The sequence below is a fragment of the Typopeltis vanoorti genome, chromosome 14, assembly GCF_054136105.1.
Source record: "Typopeltis vanoorti isolate ZY-2024b chromosome 14, IOZ_Tvanoo_1.0, whole genome shotgun sequence".
Taxonomy (NCBI): Eukaryota; Metazoa; Arthropoda; class Arachnida; order Uropygi; family Thelyphonidae; genus Typopeltis; species Typopeltis vanoorti.
In genome coordinates, this window is record NC_143562.1 from 64,130,198 (window position 1) to 64,152,807 (window position 22,610).

The window sequence follows — 22,610 nt, forward strand, 5'->3', positions numbered from 1 at the left end:
ACTTACATCGTACGTATAATAAGAGTAATAAAGACAGAAAAAAAAGTACTTTTTTTTTCTAAGTAAACCTTATCGTAACTTTTTTTTTTTTTTTTTTGTAAATAATGTGGCAGCATTTGCTTTCTGGTGGGGGGGGGTCACGAGGATTGTCAAGTGAATATATATAGACATGGGCGTCCGCAGAAGGGGGGGGGGGAGCAAACGGGGAACTTGCTACCCCTGGGATCTACTTGTGAAAAAAAAAAATTAAAATAATTAAATAAAAATGTATTGCATGTAATTATTTGTTTCCAAGCTTTGCTCCCCCTCCCATTGGAAAATTTTCTGCGGACGCCCATGCATATGGAATTTGTTACAATTAGTTTAAGAGTATTTGAATTGTCAGCTTACGGCATAAATTTAATAATCTCATATAGTTTTTCTTCTCCCTACTACGTGTTAGGCCTACTGGCCTGTTACAGAGATGACTTGAGCTCTTTTAAGTCGTACCCGTCCCGAGAATAGGGTGACTAGCCCTATGGCTCCCGGTATCCCGTGTGTTCACGAACCCGGTTTGCCTGCTTACTGGAGGAAAAGCCCCAGATAAACTGGAGGAAAAAAACCCTGTGTTCACCCCCAAGACCGACTAACTTGCCCATGTCTGAGAAAGATCCTTAAGCTCCTCACGTCGGCGACGGGAATCGAACCCAGGACACGCCTTTCCCAAGCATATGGTTGCGAAGAGTATAGGCTAATTGCGCGGACTAATCTCATAGTTAATGTTAATCATGTTTAATAAAGTTAATTGAATTATGTTAATTACTTTTACACATTATGTAGCTTACAGTAGCATGTGCTAGTTGCTTTAATGTAATGTATACATACATGAAGATGACCTTTTGAAAAGGTCGAAACGTAGAACTTGAATGTTATTAGTTTTATTATCTTAAACGGTAGTTGAGTCCGTAAATCTAATGTAATGAGTGTTTGTTACCCTTGAGGTACATACGTGCTATACTGAAGGTGTTATTGATTTTCTTTTCTCTTTCTGTCTTTTAATTGTTTACGTATGATTTCTATTCTTTGTCATCTTTTTGCTCTTGATCCAGTAATGGCTATTTAGGCGTTATTTAAAGAATAACATTAATAAATTCATAGCAGATATAGAATCATTTCTATAGTAATAGCTTTTGATAGTAAACATCATTTAAATGTTTATCATGAGAGAAGTTTTAGAAGTTGGAATTTAGCACTTAAGACTGTGGCGCAATCTGGAGGCTGCAATCTTTCCTGTGCATTATTATAAAGGGTAGAAAATGAATACAAAAAATGAAAAAAAAACTTTATATATTTTGTATGGGCACTCACGCCCAAGTGCTGTAATAACAATTTTAAATATTATATAATAGTGAATATTCAGACACAGCGCATTTTCGCTATTGTATCTAAAAGTTAGCTGTTAAAACAATGTGTTTGATTTGCAAGTCCGTCGATATCAACGGACTTGCAAGCATTACATTAAATTGATGTAATGTCCATACTTGAATGGACATTAAGTTGAATTGTATAAGCTGATATGTTTGAGAAGTCATCTACAGCGGATGACTATCAAAATTTCTGTCTGCTTATTGTTTGTTTATTATTGTGTATTTCTACATGACGCATTTTTTTTTTAATTTTATTTGTAGGTCCATTTCGGAAATCTTCCAAGCTGGATTCACAGAAGGAAGGAAGTACGTCATCTGTGCTATGGCGCCTCCTCTGGCAACCTGGATGGCACCCGCGAGGTGGCTCTGCATTGCTTGAGAGTGCTACCATGGGTGAGTCGGCTGGAAGTACTCCAGAGGGAGCTCCCAGCGAAGAACTCGAAAGGATTGAATCTTGGCTTGATGAACATCCGGCTTTTGTCCACGATTACTTTGTACGAAAGGCTACAAGACAAATTGTAGACGCTTGGCTAATGGCTCATGCAATACCTCAAGGCATTTTCCATGAGAGCGTGTCTACTCCCACCAGTCCCGGATCGAAATCTGGATCCGGTGCCACCACTCCAGTGCGTAAAATTTCTGCCCACGAATTCGAACGTGGCGGTCTCCTACGACCCATAGTGAACACGACCAGTGATGGTACTCCGACGTTTCTTTCCCTCCCGCTTCCCGGAGATGCCGTAGCTACTCCAGTAGGTCGATCGAATCGAAAGAGTCGCCAGGAGTTGCAAGCTCTCGATGAGAAGGAACTAATATTCGAACTCGTGAAGGACATCTGTAACGACCTAGACGTCCGTAGTCTGTGTCACAAGATCCTGCAGAACGTGAGCATCCTTACTTATGCCGACCGCTGCTCGTTGTTCCTTGTGCAGGGAGAAAAAGGTCAACCCAATAGGGCTTTGGTCAGCCAGTTGTTCGACGTGTCCAGTGATTCAACGGTGGAACAGATGGAGCAGAAGGAAGAAATCAGAATCCCCTGGGGAACGGGGATCGTAGGCTATGTTGCTGAAAGTGGAGAATGCGTGAACATACCAGATTGTTATCAGGTAAGTTTAGTGTTGGCACCCATAACTGTTTTGTATTTTAAATGTTATTTTTCTCTGTGGCGGGGAGGATTAAGATATGCATGGTAGAAACCTTCGGTAGTGTTTTAATAAACCGAGCTCTCGTTAGTCGCTAAGCAATCACCGGACTTCCCTCCGGTATAAGTTGCTGATACTAGACGACTTGAGAGAGAGAGAGAGCCATATTGCTCTTGATTTACGATAATCACATTTTCCTTTGAAAGAGTCTAAGCGCATCCACTAAACATAACAATTTCAGCACTGCTGAAGCATGTAGTGTCAGGTTGAAACATGCCGCGATGTGCAATTATTGTCGCAAGGATTTGCTAGCTTAGGACCAAATAAAATCACTAAGGGAACTATGCTTCTAAAGGAACCCAACCGAAGCTCTTATGGTCCGTTGATAATTTGTAATGGTGTGACAAAAAAAAAAAACAACAACCTTATATCATTGCGTTCAGGTATTAGATGTCCATATTCCGATTTTGAATTTTGTCCTGAAAGAACGGACGCGAATATTATTTTAATTCATATCTGACAGCAGGTTGTTGCTAATAAAACGAGTTTATCTTCCCTCTATTCACACATTTTTTTCTCTCTCTCTATTTGACAAGTAATTTGTAACTACTAGTCATCATGATGTATAGTACTGGCATTGCCATAATAACCTTTTTTGTTGTTTTCCAACCAATCCATTGTATCTTAAATCAACTGACCTTGAGTGACGAAATACCTTATTGCTATCCCCCTGACTGCAGGGTGAAACCTTACCTCCCACACAAACTTATTCAGTAGTGAAAATGAAAATTTCCTCGTCCGATTACTAGTGATGGAAATAATGTATTTCAAAAGATCAATTCAAATCTGATTTGAACGGTAATGTGAATATGCTTTGTTCTCTGGTTTAACGTACATCGCCAACCGAAAAATGCATATTTTAATACTTCAGAATGATATTTTAATATTAGCCGATGACGTAGATTAAAATAGCGCATACTCGTAAGAAGAAACTCTTGGTATATTTTTGTTTCATCGTTAGTACAGTATCTACATTTAACGGTTAGCGACAGATGATGAATAAAGTTCTTACTTATCGCAGAAAAACACATAAAACGACAAGATATAAACATCATTTGCGAGTTAAAATATATAGTGCAAAATTCGTAAATTCCGCATGATCTTTTCACTGCAGAACTGTCATAATTTAGTCTGCACTCAAAAATATGTAATAAATGTGTATGAGAGACAGGAAAAAAGAAAAAAAAATTCTACAATCACTCTCTCAAAGTAAAAAAGCGCAGTAAATTACATTCCACCCCATTCTAAAAACATTTCTTACTGCATTTGCTGGCAAAGTGCCTTTTCGAAGAAGTCTTTTTATATCCTGGTGTGCTTCGCCTTTTCGTTCATTTTCAGCTGTTCGTGGCTGCTCAAACAAGTTTTTTTAGATTATAGAAAACGAATTTCTGTGTGTAGTTTTGCTTTTTTTTTTTTCTTCATTTCCATGGGACGCTAAGAGCAGTTGCTTTGCGGAATAGCTTTTTACCGTATTATAGAGGAAAAAAAACACAATTAAGATCCAATGTAATCAGATTTTAGAAAAAACAAGCAAACGCGAAGTTCATTTTTTTTTTCAAATTTTCACAAACGAGAGAAAAAATTACCATATTTTAGTCCCCCTGCTTCCATTTTTGTCATAAGTCATTGGATTTCGTAATTCCATGATTTATGAGCCATCCTGTATTAATAATATGAACAATTTCCATTGGATGCAATATTTTAGTAATTTTAGTTTATTTTGTATTACATTTGCAAAATCTTATCTTACTTTTCTATTCGATACCATTTTTCATAACGTTACAAACATGAGAGGAAAAACAACACACACATATGTATATGGACAGGAGAATCTTGAATAGTGAAAATTGCACTCGTAAAGAGGAAGGGGGGGGCTAAAATTTGGGCGACCAAATGTTTAGGGGACTGTGTTTCTAATCTGAAATATTGAAACTTTTCTATAAAAAAAAAAGATGCTTTGAATTCCTGGCGGTATTACATCCTCTTAGATATTTAACTTTCCTCGCTGTTGCATTTTTACTACGGAGTATTGAAATTTTGTTTGGTGTGCCAGTAGGCGTGTGTATGTGTGCGTGGAAGATTTAAAGGCTCAATTATTTCATGAAGTGAAGTGGAATGAGAATAGTAGAATATTTTTGCATTATTTAGAGTACTGTCGTAATAACTAAGAACTGTACGTAATAGGAGGGAAAAAAGTAAGAAGTGGGGACCAAGGTTATTGTTACAAAGATGGGCAACAGATATTTATCTGCTATATATATATTAGGATAACCAAGTAATTTTATAAACTTGGTTATTTTAACTCCTAATCCCAAGTATGCAAACAATTAAGTTTGCGCCTGAAACAAAGTTCAAGTCTAAAGATGTTACAACACCAGGGCAACTCATTGTAAAGGTGGGTAAAGTTCTGATCACTATTCTTAGTATTTTCCTATAATGTAAAGCACATCTCACTAGAAGATGTATACTGCGATGTATTATGGGTGGGTTCACTACCCAGACCGGTTTCAACCTTTTTTGAGGTCCCCTCAGTGAGTAACTAGACCTTAAATACCAAGGTTATAGTAATACGGAGCCTTATCACCTTTACCTATAGAAGTTGCAACAAGGTGTTATTATTTTTAATAAAAATCTCTGGAGGAGTTATAGATGTAATAAATTTTTTTAACTTGGGGATATTGTATATTAGGATAACCAAGTAATTTTATAAACTTGGTTATTTTAACTCCTAATAATAAGTTAAAATAACCAAGTTTATAAAATTACTTGGTTATCCTAATATACAATATCCCCAAGTTAAAAAAATTATTATATATATATATATTCCCCCCTCCCTTAAAAAAGCGACACTCAACACGTGCCTAGATAATACGAGCTTGAAACTAATAAAGCTTTAATTTAATTTTATTCCTTGTTCCGAGGAGATATTTTCCCAGAAAACGTTATGAATAGTTTCGATCTTCTATCTCTTCTTCTCCTTATCTACTTCTACTCCTTAGAAGAATCTTTCTCGTCTAGTTCACAGCTGCAGGGCTGAACAACCAACGTCTCTTCAAGAAGAACATCAAAAGGTTTCTTCTTTGATCCCGACGTCTCTTGTCCTCATGTGGTAGCGATGTACCAGGATCTGCAACCGACCTGTTCTGTTTCTCCCGGAAACTCCGGTCTTTCATCCCGCAAACTAGCCAGAATTCTGAACCCACGTTAGCAGACAATAATACAATCGGTCTCATAAGTGTAGCTACATCGGCCGTAATTTTACCTTCCACATAGTTGGTCTAATCCGATCAACTCAACTCTGCGTCTGCTGTATTTTTAGATGGTTAAAAAAACAACAACAACAAACACCCTTATAAAAAAAAAAGCTTTTTGTTTTCATTATAAAGCAGGCTTCGATTCAGTTTTCTTTTTTGCAAGCGGCATTCGAAGCAGAGCATCACAGTTGATATCAAATATTTTTAATTAACATGTTTTTGTTTCTGCGCACTATATACCTCCACTTACTACATTTCTTCGCTATCAAGTAACGTTTTAAAAATCTCATTTTTTAACAGTGGCTCCTGTCAGCCGTTGCTTTTGCTACTTTCCGAAAGTGCATGATATATTTGCCTTGTTAACCGAAAATTGCGTTGTATCCCGGAAACGAAAACTCCGTCCGCTGTGTGTTAAATGAGAACCTCCATCAATCTTTTTTGTCATAAACAAAGTTTGAAGAAAGCGCTTTTAAGACAAGTCTTGTCTTACGTGTCTTTTTATATCAAGCGAACCTTTCAGACTAATAAAACAAAAGGCCCTGCTAGACAATTTTCTTTTGTAACATTGTTTATAACATCGACTGTTAGATGATATTTAATATGTATTGAGGTGAACCAACTATAGCATGGTCATTTATCAGTAATTTTTATTACCTCCTGGTCGTACCGAGAAGCATTAGAACGAACTCGATCCTTCGTTACTTATGGTAGATCATTTTCGAAGCTTTGATTGTCATCTTACAGTTACGTCCATTCGATCATCTGTTGGAAGGACAATATCAGTATCATTAGTGATTAGTTCACCTGCAATTTTTTTTATTATTTTTTTAAATTTTTTATTATTCTTAAAACATTATTAATATTTTGGTGAAAATAGTTTTTTGGTTATTTCTGCTAAATATCCTTTATTTTATAATATCTAGAACTTATGCGTCAATTCATGGTCATGTTATTTGTTAAGAAATTAGCTAATTAATAATTAATATTGTTGAAGATAAAATGAAACGATGAGAATATTAGGAAGAATCTGAGCTAAACTATACGAGGTTCGGAGTGGTGGAGGAAGACAGGTTTGCGGCCGAAGCAGCTAAGGCGATGAGGTCAGCGTATTATGGCTGGTAATTGTATGCTTTTCTGACCAGTCTGTTTTGGGGAATTGAAGAGCAATTTCTGAAAAGGTAAAAAAAAAAAAAAAAAAAAAAAAAAGATGAAAAGGCCCTTATAAAGATTCATCGTACCCTAAACTAAGTCTTTCTACCCTGAAACTTGGGGGTGGAGAAAAGAGATGATCTCATTTTTGTATATTGGTTTGGCCAAACCTCAGTGGTCATAGTATGTGATTCACCTACCAGTCATTCTGCTTTATTTCCAGCACTGAACTAGTTTGTCTTGATGATTTGCAGTTGGTTCACTTCCGGATTTCTTCTAACATAAAACTGGCTTCGAAAACAAAGCTTTGTTGTTTTTTTCTACAAAAAAAAAAAAAAAGTGAGTATAGAATAGGAATGAGTGTGAACTAATGCCCTCTAGTGGAAGTTTGAAATAATAAATTGGGAACTATATAGAAATAATTGCATGTTTAGAGCATACGGTTATGATTTGTTTGTTCCTGCACAATTTCCACAGTATAATATAAATCAACCTTTTCTTTACTTGATAGCAAAAAAAAAAAAAAAAAAAAAGGAACTAAAATAACAAGAAATTTATTATTACATTTCCGTTATTTCAGTTGAATTTCTGCAATCCAAACATAAGGTTTTTGTAAGAAATCGACTTTGCTTACCGAAATCTAAGTGTATTTGAAGAGTGCATGAAATCATTGCTTAGTACCCCGAGGCTCGACTCGTTTAATGCGGATGTTAAACAGGCTCAATAAGGGGGGAGGGGGGAATCCTTAGCGTTAGAGCGATTTCCAGAACTATAAACTTCATTAGGAACGACAAATAACACGAAACTGGTGAGGTTGTATTGATTCTATTTACGTGCTATTGGTACGATGGTTACCTATTTCCTTGCGGAGTCCTTGTTTGAGTTCGGATCTAATTACGAAAAGTTACAGAGGAGACAAGCAGAGATTAATTGAATTACACTTGTAGACACTGCTACATTTCGCAGCTTCGCAAACAAATAAACAGTTCCGTGAACGTTGCTTTGCGAATGGAAGTATTTCAGAACAGTGAGAACGTTTGATTCGGTGATTGACCTGATTTTCGAGAAATGATAATTTTTATTTGACGAAAAAAAAAATCCTCGATGTGAATATTTCAGAAGAAAGACATGCAAATTCTACATTAAATAAGAAAGACACGGCAAAAGTTTTGCATGGGTTATTTAGAGCTGTAAAGAAAACTAATAATTGGATCGATGTTGATCATTTCACTTATGCATCGCGTATTACTTGTCCTCAGTCTGCAGAAAAAAGGGGAAAAAGGTTTTTGAAGAGGGTATAGTATGCTTTTATATATATAAAACTGTAGAAGTATCGATGGCATTATTCTTTACTTCACTACCATGCTTAGTGATATTCCACGTTTTTCCATAGTTGCTTGATCTTTAGATTTGAAAATGGGATCACCTCGTGCATCGTCGAATATTCGAATTGTTGAATTAATTTCATTTTGTCAGTATCGGTACGAATTGTTGGCCAAATGGATAGCGTATCTGCTCTCTGACCTGCAGGTTATGGGATTTGAATCCCAATATAACGTGGATACTGCTGCTTTGCTTATTGGAGGCATGAAGTGGTCCATCTTTTTTCTGTAGTTTTCCGGATTATCTAACCCCTTACCTACCCACGGTCATTGAATTAAACTTTATTTAATACTATGTTGGACCACCTTTTAGCCGGAAATACGGCACATATGCGGTTTAGCATAGATTCCACAAGGTATCTTTGCCAAATAGGATTTTGATCCTGGGTCTGTTTTTCTAACATGTCATATACATTCTAACTGGGATTCAGAATCCGGGCTTTGTGGTGACCAAGGAAGATGGTGGAAGTCGCTGTCATGCTCGTAGAACCACTGCTGAACAATTCTTGCGCGATAGACAGTAGCATTGTCGTCCACGAAACAACTGTCACCTGCTTGATGAAAAGTCAACACTGCAGGATGGACTTGGTCGGCAACAGTGTTCAGATATTCCTTGGATGACACCCGACCTTCCATTAGTATCAGTAGTCCCGTTCGGTACCAACAGAATATGCCCTGCAGCATTACACCATCTCCAGAACCTTGAGTTGTGTGTTTACAAGGCAAGCTGGGTTCATTGCTTCCTGGCACTGCCCTCCAAACTCTCTACCTACCGTCGGATCGCTTGACTTTTTTTTCCAGTGTCTAGTCACAGTGTTCCTGATACTATCGTAGACAAACTTTTCGGTTCTTAGCAGAAATCAGTGGTTTTGGTATAAGCATGCGATTGCCAATACCGATTGTCTTCAATTCCTTGCGTATAGTTCTGTGAAATTTGGGTCGGAAACAACCTTCATTAAATGCTTCGGTCAATTGCTGCACACAGGAATTTGTTTGTTCGTACAAGCCTTCTCAGAGACGACGGCGATCTCTTTCCTGACAGACTGAGGACCACAGACACTATGGGATCCTAAGACACTCTTTAAACATCCGGGATACCTCACCTTTTGAGAAACCAGCCAACTCCGCTGTTTTCAAAATCGTGGTTCCAGCCAGATGGGCACCCACAATAAGCCCTTTATCGAACTTCGAAAGATTCTTTTGTTTTTCCCGTTGTGATCAACACTGTTGACGATTACTGACCACCAGCATTTTTAAACAGTTGCCCAGTTGACGCATGTGACCAAGTATTTTGCATATACGTTGCGTAAGTGACATTTACTTCTGCATAAAGGTTCCTAATTCAGTGCTTGCTATGTGTAGTTTACACTTTTTATTGGTTTTGACTCACGTAAAAAATAAAATAATAAAATTTTCATGATAAATAATTTCAAAACTAATTCAGTGGAGTTTAATTTGCTTTTGAGCCTTTATATATATATATATATATATATATATATATATATATATATATATATATATATATATATATATATATATATATATATAAAGGCTGGTTTATATGCTGACAAATAACTTTCTTAGACTTTTCCATCAGTTACTTTTGGAAACTTTGCTTTTACTATCCTGAATATCTACTTATAAAATTCTTCATTAGGTCCAGCAGAAGAAGTATCAACCCAGAATTCCCTAATTTCGTGTACTGAACTTCTGTTTTTCAGAAATCAAGGTTTGTCTTTTTGGCAGGCTCATTACACACAATACTGCTCCCCTGTTCCCACTCAACTCCCTCATAATCAAAGGAAACAGTGATACTTGGCGAAACTTCACGCCATTCAAACCACAGCGCGATGACCTCCTAATCACTAAAGGCCCGCTACATTGCTCCTTGTATTTCATCGCATATAGTACGGGAAATATGCTTTCGTAGATCTCCTTCGTGGCAACAAAAACATGTAGTGAATCCTTCTGGTTTTTCTTGTACAAAAAAAAAAAAAAAACTGCTTAAACTGAATTGGTTTAACGGAGTTAATAAAGAACGTTCATTCTTCAGGGTTTGTGATGAAATCCTAATTTTTTCATTAGTCCATTTGCATCTAAATACATAAACAGAAACGCATAACATCAAATTCCAACTGTTTTTCACTTCTCTTTCTTATAGATATCTTCAGCAAATTTCGAGGTCTGTTTGTTGATCTCAGTTTTTCAAAATACTAGGTCCCTAAGCTCACTACCATTAAACCACAGGTAACGAAATTTTGTTCTTTACGTGTGGTTCTTTACTTGGCAACCTATACAATGTAACTTGGATCTGAAGGTATTGAGGAATTTCCATGTTATCGTCTTCTTTCTTCATCAGAAGCAGTATTTTCCTTTCATCGAAGTAGTAGAAAGATCTCCATGTTTGTAAATAGCTGTATTCAATGTGGTTGGAATGTTCGCACCGTTTTATGGGCACGCCTTCTATTCTTTCATTTGTTCTGTAAGGCTTACGTAATACATATTGTCGTGCTCAGATTTTGGTGTATCTTGATCTCCCAATGTCAACGAATACAAATTAATAGGTTCGCTTTACCGTCTTTGTTATAGACAGACGCTATGATTTTGGTGTAAACTGCCAACGCAACAAAAACGAGTAAAATTCACACAAGCACATCATTCATTATTTCATTCTATTTTATGTTTCTCCCACCCACGAAAGGTTACTCGTAAACCGGGCGATGAAGTTTATCTCCCACCTAAAGACATTCACAAGCATCAATGCCCGCGCGGGATTCGAATTTGTAGCTTGTTGGTTGGAGAGCCGGTACGCTAACCACTCGGCCAACCAGGCCGGCATTCTCACTATTTTACAGTCTATCATACACAGGTGAAACATGCAAACGGCTTCATCGTTCCCCCACACGGTCGTCCTATACAGATGCTCCTATTACTATCTTATTTCTTTTCTAATTTTCTGCTACGAGATTTTCCTGATCTACCAACTGGTTCCTTCAATGGTAAGAGAAAATTATTTGTACGACGTGAATTCGTTTTAAATGTGCAGTGGGTGACTTTCAAATGTGCGGATGGTTGCTCGCTTTGAATCTTTTAAGAAGGCATATTGATACTGTTTCAATTTTGAAATATTGACTGCTGATCGTGAAGTAAGATGCAGTTTACTGTTTTAAGGCAAAAGGCTTAAGAAATGTTGAAATGGAAGGTGAATTTCCCAAAATACGTTAGCACTTATGAGTCGTTTTGTCGAACGGTACGAAGTTATTCTATGACTCCAGGATATTTATTAAAATTTGATATTACGAATACTTGCAAAAATTTTGTTGAGCTTTGTTTCAATCGGACAGAAAATAATGAACGGAATTCAGTAAGATTTAGGATATAGATTGGATGACTGTCTAGCTTTGTTCAATCGGAGCATTTTTATTGGCAAAATTTGACACGCGCACTATTTACCAATAATTGTACGGACACTTTAGCAATTTACAATTTTTATTTATTTATTTCGTATGATGATACAACTGCCGCGATCTCCTTTTACGGGGAAGTACAGCATCATCAGAACCCCCCCCCCCCAAACCAAAAATTTTATCCGGGTTCGGGACCCGCATAGCTGACAAATCAAGCCTATGGCTAGGTCTTAAGTATTTCTGGTTGTAATACATGTGTGTGTTCACGGGGCCGGTTTGCCTGTTCTGGGAGACGAAAAACCCGAGTTCCCGGATGGAATAAACCCTACCACGGTATGAGACCGGCTAACTCACCTTTAGTCGAAAGAGACCAGATAAAGGTTCCTCACGTCATGGACGGGAATCGAACCCAGGTCTTTCCGACCAAAGGGCTTCGTCTATACCGACTGAGCTACGGAGGCCCTTAATTTAAAATTGATACCAGCAGGAGAACACTAATATTGAGTATGTCCACCTTTTAGCATTGATCACCTTCTGTGCCCTTTCAGGGATGCTTTTCACCAATCTGTGCAGCAAACATCGGGTGGAATTTGTCTCCATTCCTCCATCAAAGCAGCACTGAGTTCAGCGACAGATCGAGGACTTGATGCGCTGGACTTCAATCGCCACTCCATTTCGTCCCACAGGTGTCCTTGTGGTTCACGTCAGGGCTCTGTGCAGGTCAGGGCAGTCGTTTAACACCCATTTCTTGGTACCATTCCATAACAGCTGCAGCTTTGTGGCATGGGGCATTGTCGTCTCGATAGTAACACGGATCCGTTCCATAAAAAAAAAAAAAAAAAAAATCCATAGTAAAGGCATCGCCTGATTATCCAGAATATCAAGGTACTGAGCTGCCTTCATTGAACCACAGACAACAACCAGTGGTCCCACTCCAAACCAGCTGAATGTATCCACATCACCACTACTCCTCCAACACCAAACTTTACTGTGGGTACAACACACTGTGGCAATAAGCGTTCATCAGGCTAGAAACAGGTGAACCTTCATTCATCGCTCCCGAGTACCGTTTTCCACTGGTCAATTGTCCAGTTTACACGCTGCTTGCACCAGGCCAGACGCGCTGCCCTGTTCGTTGTGATGTTCGGCTTGTGTCCCGCTGCTCTTCCGTGGAAACCCAATAAATGGAGTTCTTTTCGTACAGTATCAGTGCTCACCATGGTGTTACTGGCGCTGTGGAACTCATCACGGGTGGTCTGTGTGCCGATTGTAGCTGGCTTTTGCGTGCCACCAAATAACACCCTCCTCTCCCTGCCAGGCATTTTCGGCAGCTGCCCTGGGTGTTTTCTTGCATTAGTGATGCCAGAACGTCTCCATTTGTTGATCACATCGCCAACCGTTGATTTTGGATGCTCCACTTGAGCGGCAATGGCTCGTATGGACATGCTACCAATGTGACAGCCTACGATGATACCTTTCTCTCGAAGTCACTGATTCGCGTCGTTTTGCCATACCACTTGTATTCAACTGCTACGACCGGTGTGAATAACATGTAAAAATTGATATTTGTAATATGTATTTTTTTAATATATATTTTATATTATCTAGAAACCCTAATCTAGAGATCACTCTTTTGAGAGATGAGAAACTTTTTTTAAGCGGTTCGCGGACAATTCATCGAAAGAAGAATTCATTGCAGGAAAAAATTCGTAAAAGCATTATTCACTAGAAAACTAAAATGATATTGCATTGATACCGATGTATGAAAAGTAAATGCAGTGCAAGATAATTTTCACAAAATATAGTTTTTAAACTAAAATGATATTGCATTGATACCGATGTATGAAAAGTAAATGCAGTGCAAGATAATTTTCACAAAATATAGTTTTTAAAGTATTTATATATTATTTGTTTAGACTTAGATTTTCATAATATTTTTATTCTTTTACCATGAAAGTAATATGTTAATGATCGGTGAGTTTCCTAATTTCTGTTTCGTCTTAAAAAGTTGTAAATATTTTTTATTACTTAAATACCGCAGGTTCTGCTGATGAAATATTAATACTGTATTTACAAAACTGGAATAGGTATAGGGAGAAAGGGCATCGTATTTAAGAATATTTATTCTGCGCACTTAGACACCCATCCAGATGTGATATATATACGAGGGTGGTCTATACATTTATTTCAGTGATGCTTCAGCGCCATTATCCCGTCCCTGTAGTGGTTCTCAGTAAGATCTGCAAGATATCCCTCTACAGCTGCAATCACCTCTTAATTCGAAGAAAAACGCTGACCAGCAAGGAAGAGTTTTAGTTTTGGGAAGAGATAGAAGTCAGAGGGAGCCAAATCTGGGGAATAGGGTGGAGGTTCCAACAATTCATAGTGCGGATCCCTTAATTTTCTCATTGCGAAAACACCTTTGTGGGCAGTTGCATTTTGCTGATGAAAGATGATTTTTTCCTTCTGCAAACCGGGTCTTTTCTCATGAATTTTTTCGTCTAGTCTGGTTAAAAGATCGGAATAATATTCTCCGGTTATTGTTTTACCCTTTCCAAGATAATTAATAAACAAAATGCCTTTTAGCATCCCAAAACACCGATGCTATTACCTTTCCTGCTGATGGAACCGACTTTGCCTTCTTTGGCGCTGAACAACCGGCTTCTGTGCACTGTTTTGACTGCTGTTTGGATTCTGGTCTGTAATAGTGAATCTCATCCATAGTAATAAATCGACGACAACTTGGGAAAAAATAATTTTGTCGATAGTGTTACCATCTATGGTCGAGGCCGAGAAGGTTTTAGAACACCCTCGTATAATCAAAATATTATTATTTGACACCTCCAGGGAGTCCAAATACTCATCGAGGGAAGGCATGTGTTCTACAACTGTCTTCAACATTCATTTACCAACTGACTGAAACTACACCAACGCCATCTGCCGCCGACCATCACTCGTACTTTCAATGACAATCACAAATATCCATGTGCACTGCGGGATTCGAACCCACAGCCTTTTAGCTGGAGAACAGATACGCTATCCACTCTGACAACCAGGCCGGCTATTTCTTAAATTTTAATTTTTTTTAAAATATTTTTTTTTAAATATTCTTATTTGGGAAATTTTTTTTTCACACACATATATATATTCGCGATGAATAACTTTATACCGAATAAAAATTTTCAAATAGCTAAATATAATCGAAATATTAAATAATATAAAATATTTCGTAACTCTAAAATATTTCTTTTTTTTTTTTTTAAAAAAATTAATAAAAATATATATTTTTAAGTATTTCTTATATGGGAAATTTTTTTTCACCTGCAATGAATTTTCTCCGCGATGAACTGTCCGGATACGTTTTTAAGCCAATTCAAGCCTCTCATAAACAGGGCGGTGGTCTCCAATAAGTAGAGTATTTAAGCCTGTAGAGTCTAGACATGTAACTCAAGAAATGCATTTTAACTTTTCACACAATATTTTTTTTTTTTTTTCACAAAAGTACCATTACAGTGGTATTGGTGATGTCTTTGGTTGGAAAGACTAAGTTTAAATCTTGTCTACAACATGGACTTTATTTTTGCAAAACAATCGATTCGAAATTATACTAATAATTGGTTCAATAAAATTTAATTTTAATGACATTTCGCATTTACGATCACTTTTCATATTTATTGAGTCGTTTTAATTGGATTGATTAACGGCAAATTTAAGTTTGCAGTTCCAAATGCGAAATGACCTCTAGGTTCAATTGCTGTGATAATTTAACGACTCATTATTTATTATAAAATGCGATTACAAAAAGGACTTTTTATGTTTGCCTTATGATCTAGGTTCACCTCCTTTAAAAAAAAATAAAAATCCTACGAGTTCTTTAAATGGTTGTAATGTGATGACTCATTGGAGCAATGTGAACTGAATACACGCAAAAGTCTATGTGATATCACGGACGATTCAAGTTGATACATAATGTGTCATTTATTATTTTTTAATTAAATTATTTTGTGGATTTAACTGGAAGTCTTTATTTATTCTTACTCAATTAATTTTACGAAATGTTTAATTTAAATAGTTTGCTTGTAATTAACTTATTTAATCTAGTAGCTTTCAAAGGTATACTTAAAAACGTGTGCGCACTTAAAAGAGAATACTTGATACATTTAAGACAGATTTCTTTAGTAAAATCACGGGTAGGTTATACTCTTGAACTGTAAGCCTTGAAATCAAAGGGAAAGTTAGTACATTCGGAATTTATTTATATTGTTTTTCCTTTTGAATAAGTTTTTAATCCAGGATAAACAAGAGAGAGTCAAGGAACAGGGAATGATATGTTCTGCACTTATGGCATACCTTGCATTGGAGCACGAAAACACGATAACGTGTTTTGAGAAAATAATACATACTGTCAGCTCTTCATTCTTCCCTCCCTACCCCGCAAAAATTACGATTAATTTTCATCCACTTGTTTCTTTTCACTTTTTGTAACAGAAATTTCAATATATGGAAAACAGCGTGCACTGATAATAACGTCTCCTCCCTTGACGCTAATCTAGTTTCCAGAATAGGTCAAGGAGAGGAGGTGGTAAAATGGACGCGATTTGCACATTTTCTAACATCCTTTTCTACCTCGCGCTCTATAAAATCTCCTTCATAACTTATCGAACTGCAGCAACATTTCACAGATATAGCATCAGGTGGTGGAAATCCAGTCTACTGCTGTCAGCTAAATCATATTTTTCTCTACATGACAAACTTAACTACTTTCCAACAGAAACCACGTACTGGCAGTTATCACCCTGGACAGAATAACTACCGAAGCTTGCATATGGCAATAAATTTTCACGATTCGACAGTTATATAAACATAATCCAGAACTATGCTGAACTTTGACATTTCAACTAAGTTTGAGGCAGAAGTGGCAGAATTATCTAAAAGTAATATTAAATAAAATGACGAAGTGTGTGGATGATCACATCTGTGCGCTATTCAGCTTCAAACTTATAGAATCGAATTTCTTTCTTTCCGCCAGTTGCTTCTTTGGAATGGAAGAAAAGGTCTTGGAAGAAAAGAGTGAGGAACTCGCTCTTTTCTTCCAAGACCTGCTGTTCACGAAACACATTAAGAGGATCCTTCTTTTACCAGTTGTCTACTAATGGTACTACTTATATATCAAGTTTCGCAACTTCTATGTTGAGGTTAACAATTTTTTTCTTATATTAGAGTTAAGAAACTAAATTTTGTTCCTGTGTGGTTATGAAGGAGACCCTACTTACCTACAAAGATCGGCTAGTTCAGGAAAGACCTGAAAAAAAAAAAAAAATCCTATAGTCGATGACCAGAATCGAACTTACATCATTTCTGCCCGTTTAGCGTGATGGAAGTTACCTCGTTGTATAGTGACAGCGAAAAACTAGGACGTGTCTTTGAAAAAGTTAATGAGATCAGCAAGAATAGAGGACTTAAACTTAATCCTAGCAAGAGACAGGGAAGGTACTGAGAAACAAGTGTATTTTAATAATAATAAAATAAATAATTGACGAAGTCAGCAAATATGAATACCGTGGATCCATTATCAATGTGAAAAATTGCTGTTCAGAAGACATCAGAAGGAATGGTTAAAACAATAGTCAGATTTATCTTTTTAGAGTCTGGAAGGACAAACGTATCATTACAGGAACAAAGCTGAGGATTTTCGATGCAGCTGTTTTTCAGTAGCCACTCGTGCACAGAAACTTAAAACCTAAAAAAAAGTGATAGGAAAAGGATGGCCACTTTTGAGATGTGGTATTACAGGACTGACGTCACATACATAGAAAGGTAGGAGGCATATTGATGGGTTTTAGAAAGGATCAGTCAAAGGATCAGACAAATAAGAAATCTGAAATACTTTGGACACAGAAATAATGGAAGGATTTTTCGAAAGAGTAACAGAGGATGAAGTTCTTAGAAAGAGGGGAAGTCGTAGATCCTCAGTGAGATGGATAGGAGAGAAGCATACATTATCCATCCATCTTATTGAGAAACATACAAAACGTTCAACATTCTCTGCAGTATTAGCATGTTCAACATTCAACTTGATTCAAATTGATTCTAGTGTCTGTAACACTAGAATCAGTGAGTCTAGTGTTACAGACTCACTGATTGTACTGTGTTTAGAACAGAGGATAAAGTTCCTGAAAAAAAAAAAAAAACCCGAATTGATAAGATCCTCAATTGAGATGAATTGATGGTGTATCTTGAATAGTCTTTGGAGAGGTGAAGCTTCAAGAACCTGGCAGAGTGACCATATGGCATCTGTTGATGTCCAATGAACTTAAAGATATCTATGTATAATAATAGGTTGAGTGTGTATATTTATATATTTATTCTATCTTTCTTTCGCTCTTTCTCAAGACAAGTTTCAGAAACTCAGACTTGATTTTTACAAACGACCACGGTGTTCAGCGGTTTTTAACCAACTGAGCTAGCGAGGATCGGACTTATGGTTGCATAAGATGAGATTAAATTGTGAGCCGCATGGAATATGCAGCAATTGATTCTTTGTTAAGTCATACATTTGGGTAATTCGCTCAACTCTTCTACAAATCGTGGTCCCCAATATTTTACATGGTGACAACTTTTCATTGTCCGGTGCGATACTCCATCTTACTTATTGGAAGCTCGAGGTGCTTAAAAATTTCACTATTGGATATCTAGAGCTGAGTTTCTAGACCTTGCCTTTACCTCTTCAATGGTTTCTTGGGTGGTAGAATCACACACACACACACACACACACACACACACACACAAAAAAAAACACGAACTTCCTCTAGTTACACAGCAGAATAGTGGCAACGAGATTATTAGCTAAACTTGGAAGGTTTCTGATGCTAATGTTATTATGTTCGCCCCAGTAGACTACTGTACGTAGCTGCCGGTCTACGGAATAAATTTCAAAGCTGTGTTCTCGTAAAAAAAAAAGTTGGATTTCTCCAGCGATTCCCGAAATAACTCTGAAACATCACTCGTTTTGCATGATGGAGGAAATTGAGAAAAATTAAACTAGGACTTTGCTGTAGTGTCCCAACATGGTTTTTGAAATCTCTAGTAAGCAAAGCAGTAGTATTACACAGCGATGAAATTTATCTACCACCTAATGATGCAATAACAAAGGCTTGACCTTTATTCCGAAGGGTGTGGACTCTACATCTCTTTCTCTGCCTGCATTCGTTCACTCATAAACAGCTTCCTTCGGTTTAATGTCTATCGCCTGGCGATAAGGCTACTAACAACCCCTCCCCCCCAACTTGAAAGTGAACAGAGATTTGGTTACTTCAAACAACGCCGTCCTTCGTCGAAATTCAGATTATGCTGCCCTCTACATCAATCTGTTAGTGTTTTAGACGACTTCTGAGCTTAAATCTAGTTTAGCTGCAAATTGTGCATTCTATTTTGGCTATCTCAAGAAGAATAGTCATAGCGCGTTCAGCGTTGCCGCACTACGAAAGATCTAAATTTATTCGAAAAGTATAGAAAAATAGTACAAAAATATTAGTGATCTTCTCTTTTGCATTCTTATTATCCTTAATCATTATATTACTTATATTATTGGCAATCGTTAGGCTTTTAAGGTTAGTGACGCACTGTTCCGAAGTTTCAAGGACAGATGATTATCAATATGATTATCAGTGGCCCATCCAGAGGGGTGAGGGCCCCCCTCCCAAAGAAAAAGAAAAAAAACACGAAAAATTTCAAAAAATCTTTTTCTAATTAAAATTCATTTTTTTTTTAAATTTATGTTGTGTCGTGTCTTCTATTTCTATACTACTTATGAATTAGCGATCATTGCAGATGCTCAGTCATCGGTCGCATGCGATGCGTAGTGTGTATTCTCAAATAGTCGACTCAACTTCCCCCCAAGATTAAATCCTGAGTGCGCGCTACTGATGGTTACTATAACTGTAATTTCTACATCATTTTGTTGAAGAAATCGTAACAATTAAAAGCCGGTTTTTTTTTTTAGGATGCTAATTACATTGCACCAGTTGTTATAGATTTATAAGTATCCTCCCCCCACAAAAAAAAAAAATAATCGAAGAGAGTTGTAATTTTAAAATGATGATTTCTATAACATCAAAAACGAAGATTAACAAACTAGCCATAAAAGTGACATCATTCAGAAAAGTAGCGTTCTACTCAACGTCTTGACATAAATTATTCTTACAAATTATTCAGATAATCAAAAGGTCTATAAAAAAAAAAACGCAGGTACTAAGTGCGCTGAGGCAGTAGAAAAAAAGTTAGACTTGAAGATATAGGGGTCTCCAGAAAATATGCCTTTCTCTTCTTTTTCTTCCCTGTATCTTTTGAGTGGGGGAAAAAATCTGGATTCGAACTCTAACTTCTGTAGTTTTCAACCCAGTTTTAGTGATTTACTCAAACTATGAGCAGTAGTGAATTTTTCCTTTGGGAAACTTAAGCTGTTTATCTGCTTTTCCTCCCGAAAATTCTTCTCAAAATTATATATATATATATATAGTTTTTTTTTTTTTTTGGTAAGAAAAGCACAGTTTATGATTCTCAGATAATTTCTCTAATTGCTTATATTATTATTTTTGATATCAAGTTATACTGAATGAATAAATAAGACACGTCGGATAAAATGGATTGAATCATCAACATCTTCGGTTTCATTCATTCGCTCGTTTATCATTCTTCGCTGCTCATCTTGCGACGCGTCTGTAGTTGGGCAAAATTGCAGTAGGAAATCAAAGACTAGGAGAGGAATACGAAAGAAACTCTCCAGTGAAGTATCGAGAGAGAGAGAGAGCTCGTTAGGCGATAAAAGTCAGAAAATTACCGAGTGTGGCTAGTGATGAACGATCATATCTCTGAATTGGAATTAATGACAGCATCTCTTGTCACAACGAATTATGATCAACAACAGCACGTTCATGATGGAACACTCTGGTTTCACAGTAGCCTGTCAATGGTAATTGGGAATGATTCGTCAACATTATAGGTTTTGTATTATTTTTAGCTCGTACACATCAGTATTATTTTACTGATTAATATCGTTAAAGATTCATTACGGAGTTTCCAAGTTATTTTCAGATTTGCGTGTACGTGAATTACCTCGTTGAATACGTGTTATTATTATTTTTTTTTGTTTGGGTCTGATTATTTGTAGGAACAAAATTAGGTAAAACATTTCCAAATGACAAAGTAACATCTCCCCTGTGTGGGTGGGTGGGTGATACTCAACCAAGTGGTTGGTGGGGTAGGAATGCTACTTTATCTGTATTTAAAATCCCGACAAAATTAGTTTCGTGACCTCACTTTTAAACAATTTAAATCGGACCATATCTAGGGTCGAAATTAAAGCAGAACGATTCGAAACGATAGCAGATGTTTTACGAATAACGGTATTAAAAAAAAGTGGCTACAATACATAAAGACAAGTGAGAAAATGATCATAGACGATCATTAAAATGGTGCGTTTCGTAATTATATTCTAGTATAGCTACTCCACGCATTATCGCATCAATTGTACATATAGGCAGTTTTGTTTTGCCTAATTTAAACGCCATTAAAACGATTTGGGAAGTCTGAAGCGGATTATCCAACTCATAACTTACAGATGGTAATAATGTGCGATGGGTTTCTAGTCTTGTCGTGGATGGGATTATCATAAAAGAAAAAAAAAGTTTGTAATAAGTGTGCATTCTTGAAAATTACAGTGAACGTTATTTTTTCCAGACTACTGTTAATTTATTTTCCTGAAAACGATTAATAATCATGCACTGGAGGGTGTGAAATTGCGCTGTAAATTTTAAGTCCACCATTGTGGATGTCCCTTTCATATATGCAGTGTTACACGCGCACACACCTGCAGAGCCCTTACAAAATAATTAACATAAAGTAATCTGCTAGCCAAATTATTGGAATGGAGTAAGTGAGGCTATTTAGTTCTAACTTTTTGAAGACTTCTGGGTAGTGCCCGTCTCCATCTTTAGTCGTCACCAAATACTGTCTGTAAATAATTCTTTGAATATATAATAGTTTGAAATACGAAAATTACTAAAAAAAATCGATCTTTTTATAACTAATCCGCGATTCTAGCTCCATCCTACGAGCTTAGGGGTTCAATGAAAACTTAGGCTTTATCGCCTTCGGAAAGCAGCAGAATTTGAGTGATCTGTCAATCAACTTTGCAGAACCACATGTAGTAAAAATATATTTATTTAACACTCAGTTTCGTAAAATAACTGTTTCACCTGTTCAAGAGATAATAGTGAATAAAACAGACTTGGGCTACAAGCAGGCAAAGATCACAATGTTAATTTAAAAAAGACTAACAATAGAATGAGCACGCGTGTTATGTATTAAGTGGTGTTATGCGCGCTATTGGCATCCGCGGCACTAGTTGTTTTATGAGAGAGGTCCAGACTCGATATTATATAATACTTGCACTGGTATCGATGTATTATTATTTCAGCGTACGTATTTCTTCTGACTTGCTCGTCTGTCCTACGTGTGTATTACATATGTCAATAGTCGAGGTATAAAAAGCTGCTGAAACCTGAAATGTTGATGAGTAGCTGATATTCTACCTGAAATATGCCAGTAGAAAAGTTTTGCAGTGGCTACACAACTCAGAAAGCCTGATCCGAAGGTCGAATCCCAGATAATTGACGTTTTCATCATTCCTATTTAGTTAGTTATTCACACGTGATATCATTTAACGTATGGTCACTCCTGTACCTCATCGGGTATTGGGAGTTAAGCCTTCTGCTAAAAGAAATAGTCACAGATGCCCTTTCCACAAAGA

General features: G+C 36.8%; 1 protein-coding gene across 1 annotated transcript in view; it reads left to right on the forward strand.

Annotated features, from left to right (window-relative positions):
- The window catches only part of Pde11 (Phosphodiesterase 11), a 384,638-nt gene that overhangs the window by 77,049 nt on the left and 284,979 nt on the right, over nt 1–22,610 (forward strand). The window contains exon 2 of the mRNA XM_090404525.1: nt 1,668–2,512. Coding sequence (XP_090260651.1) covers nt 1,796–2,512 — 717 coding nt within the window. The 5' untranslated portion in view covers nt 1,668–1,795. The remainder of the gene's footprint in view (nt 1–1,667; nt 2,513–22,610) is intronic.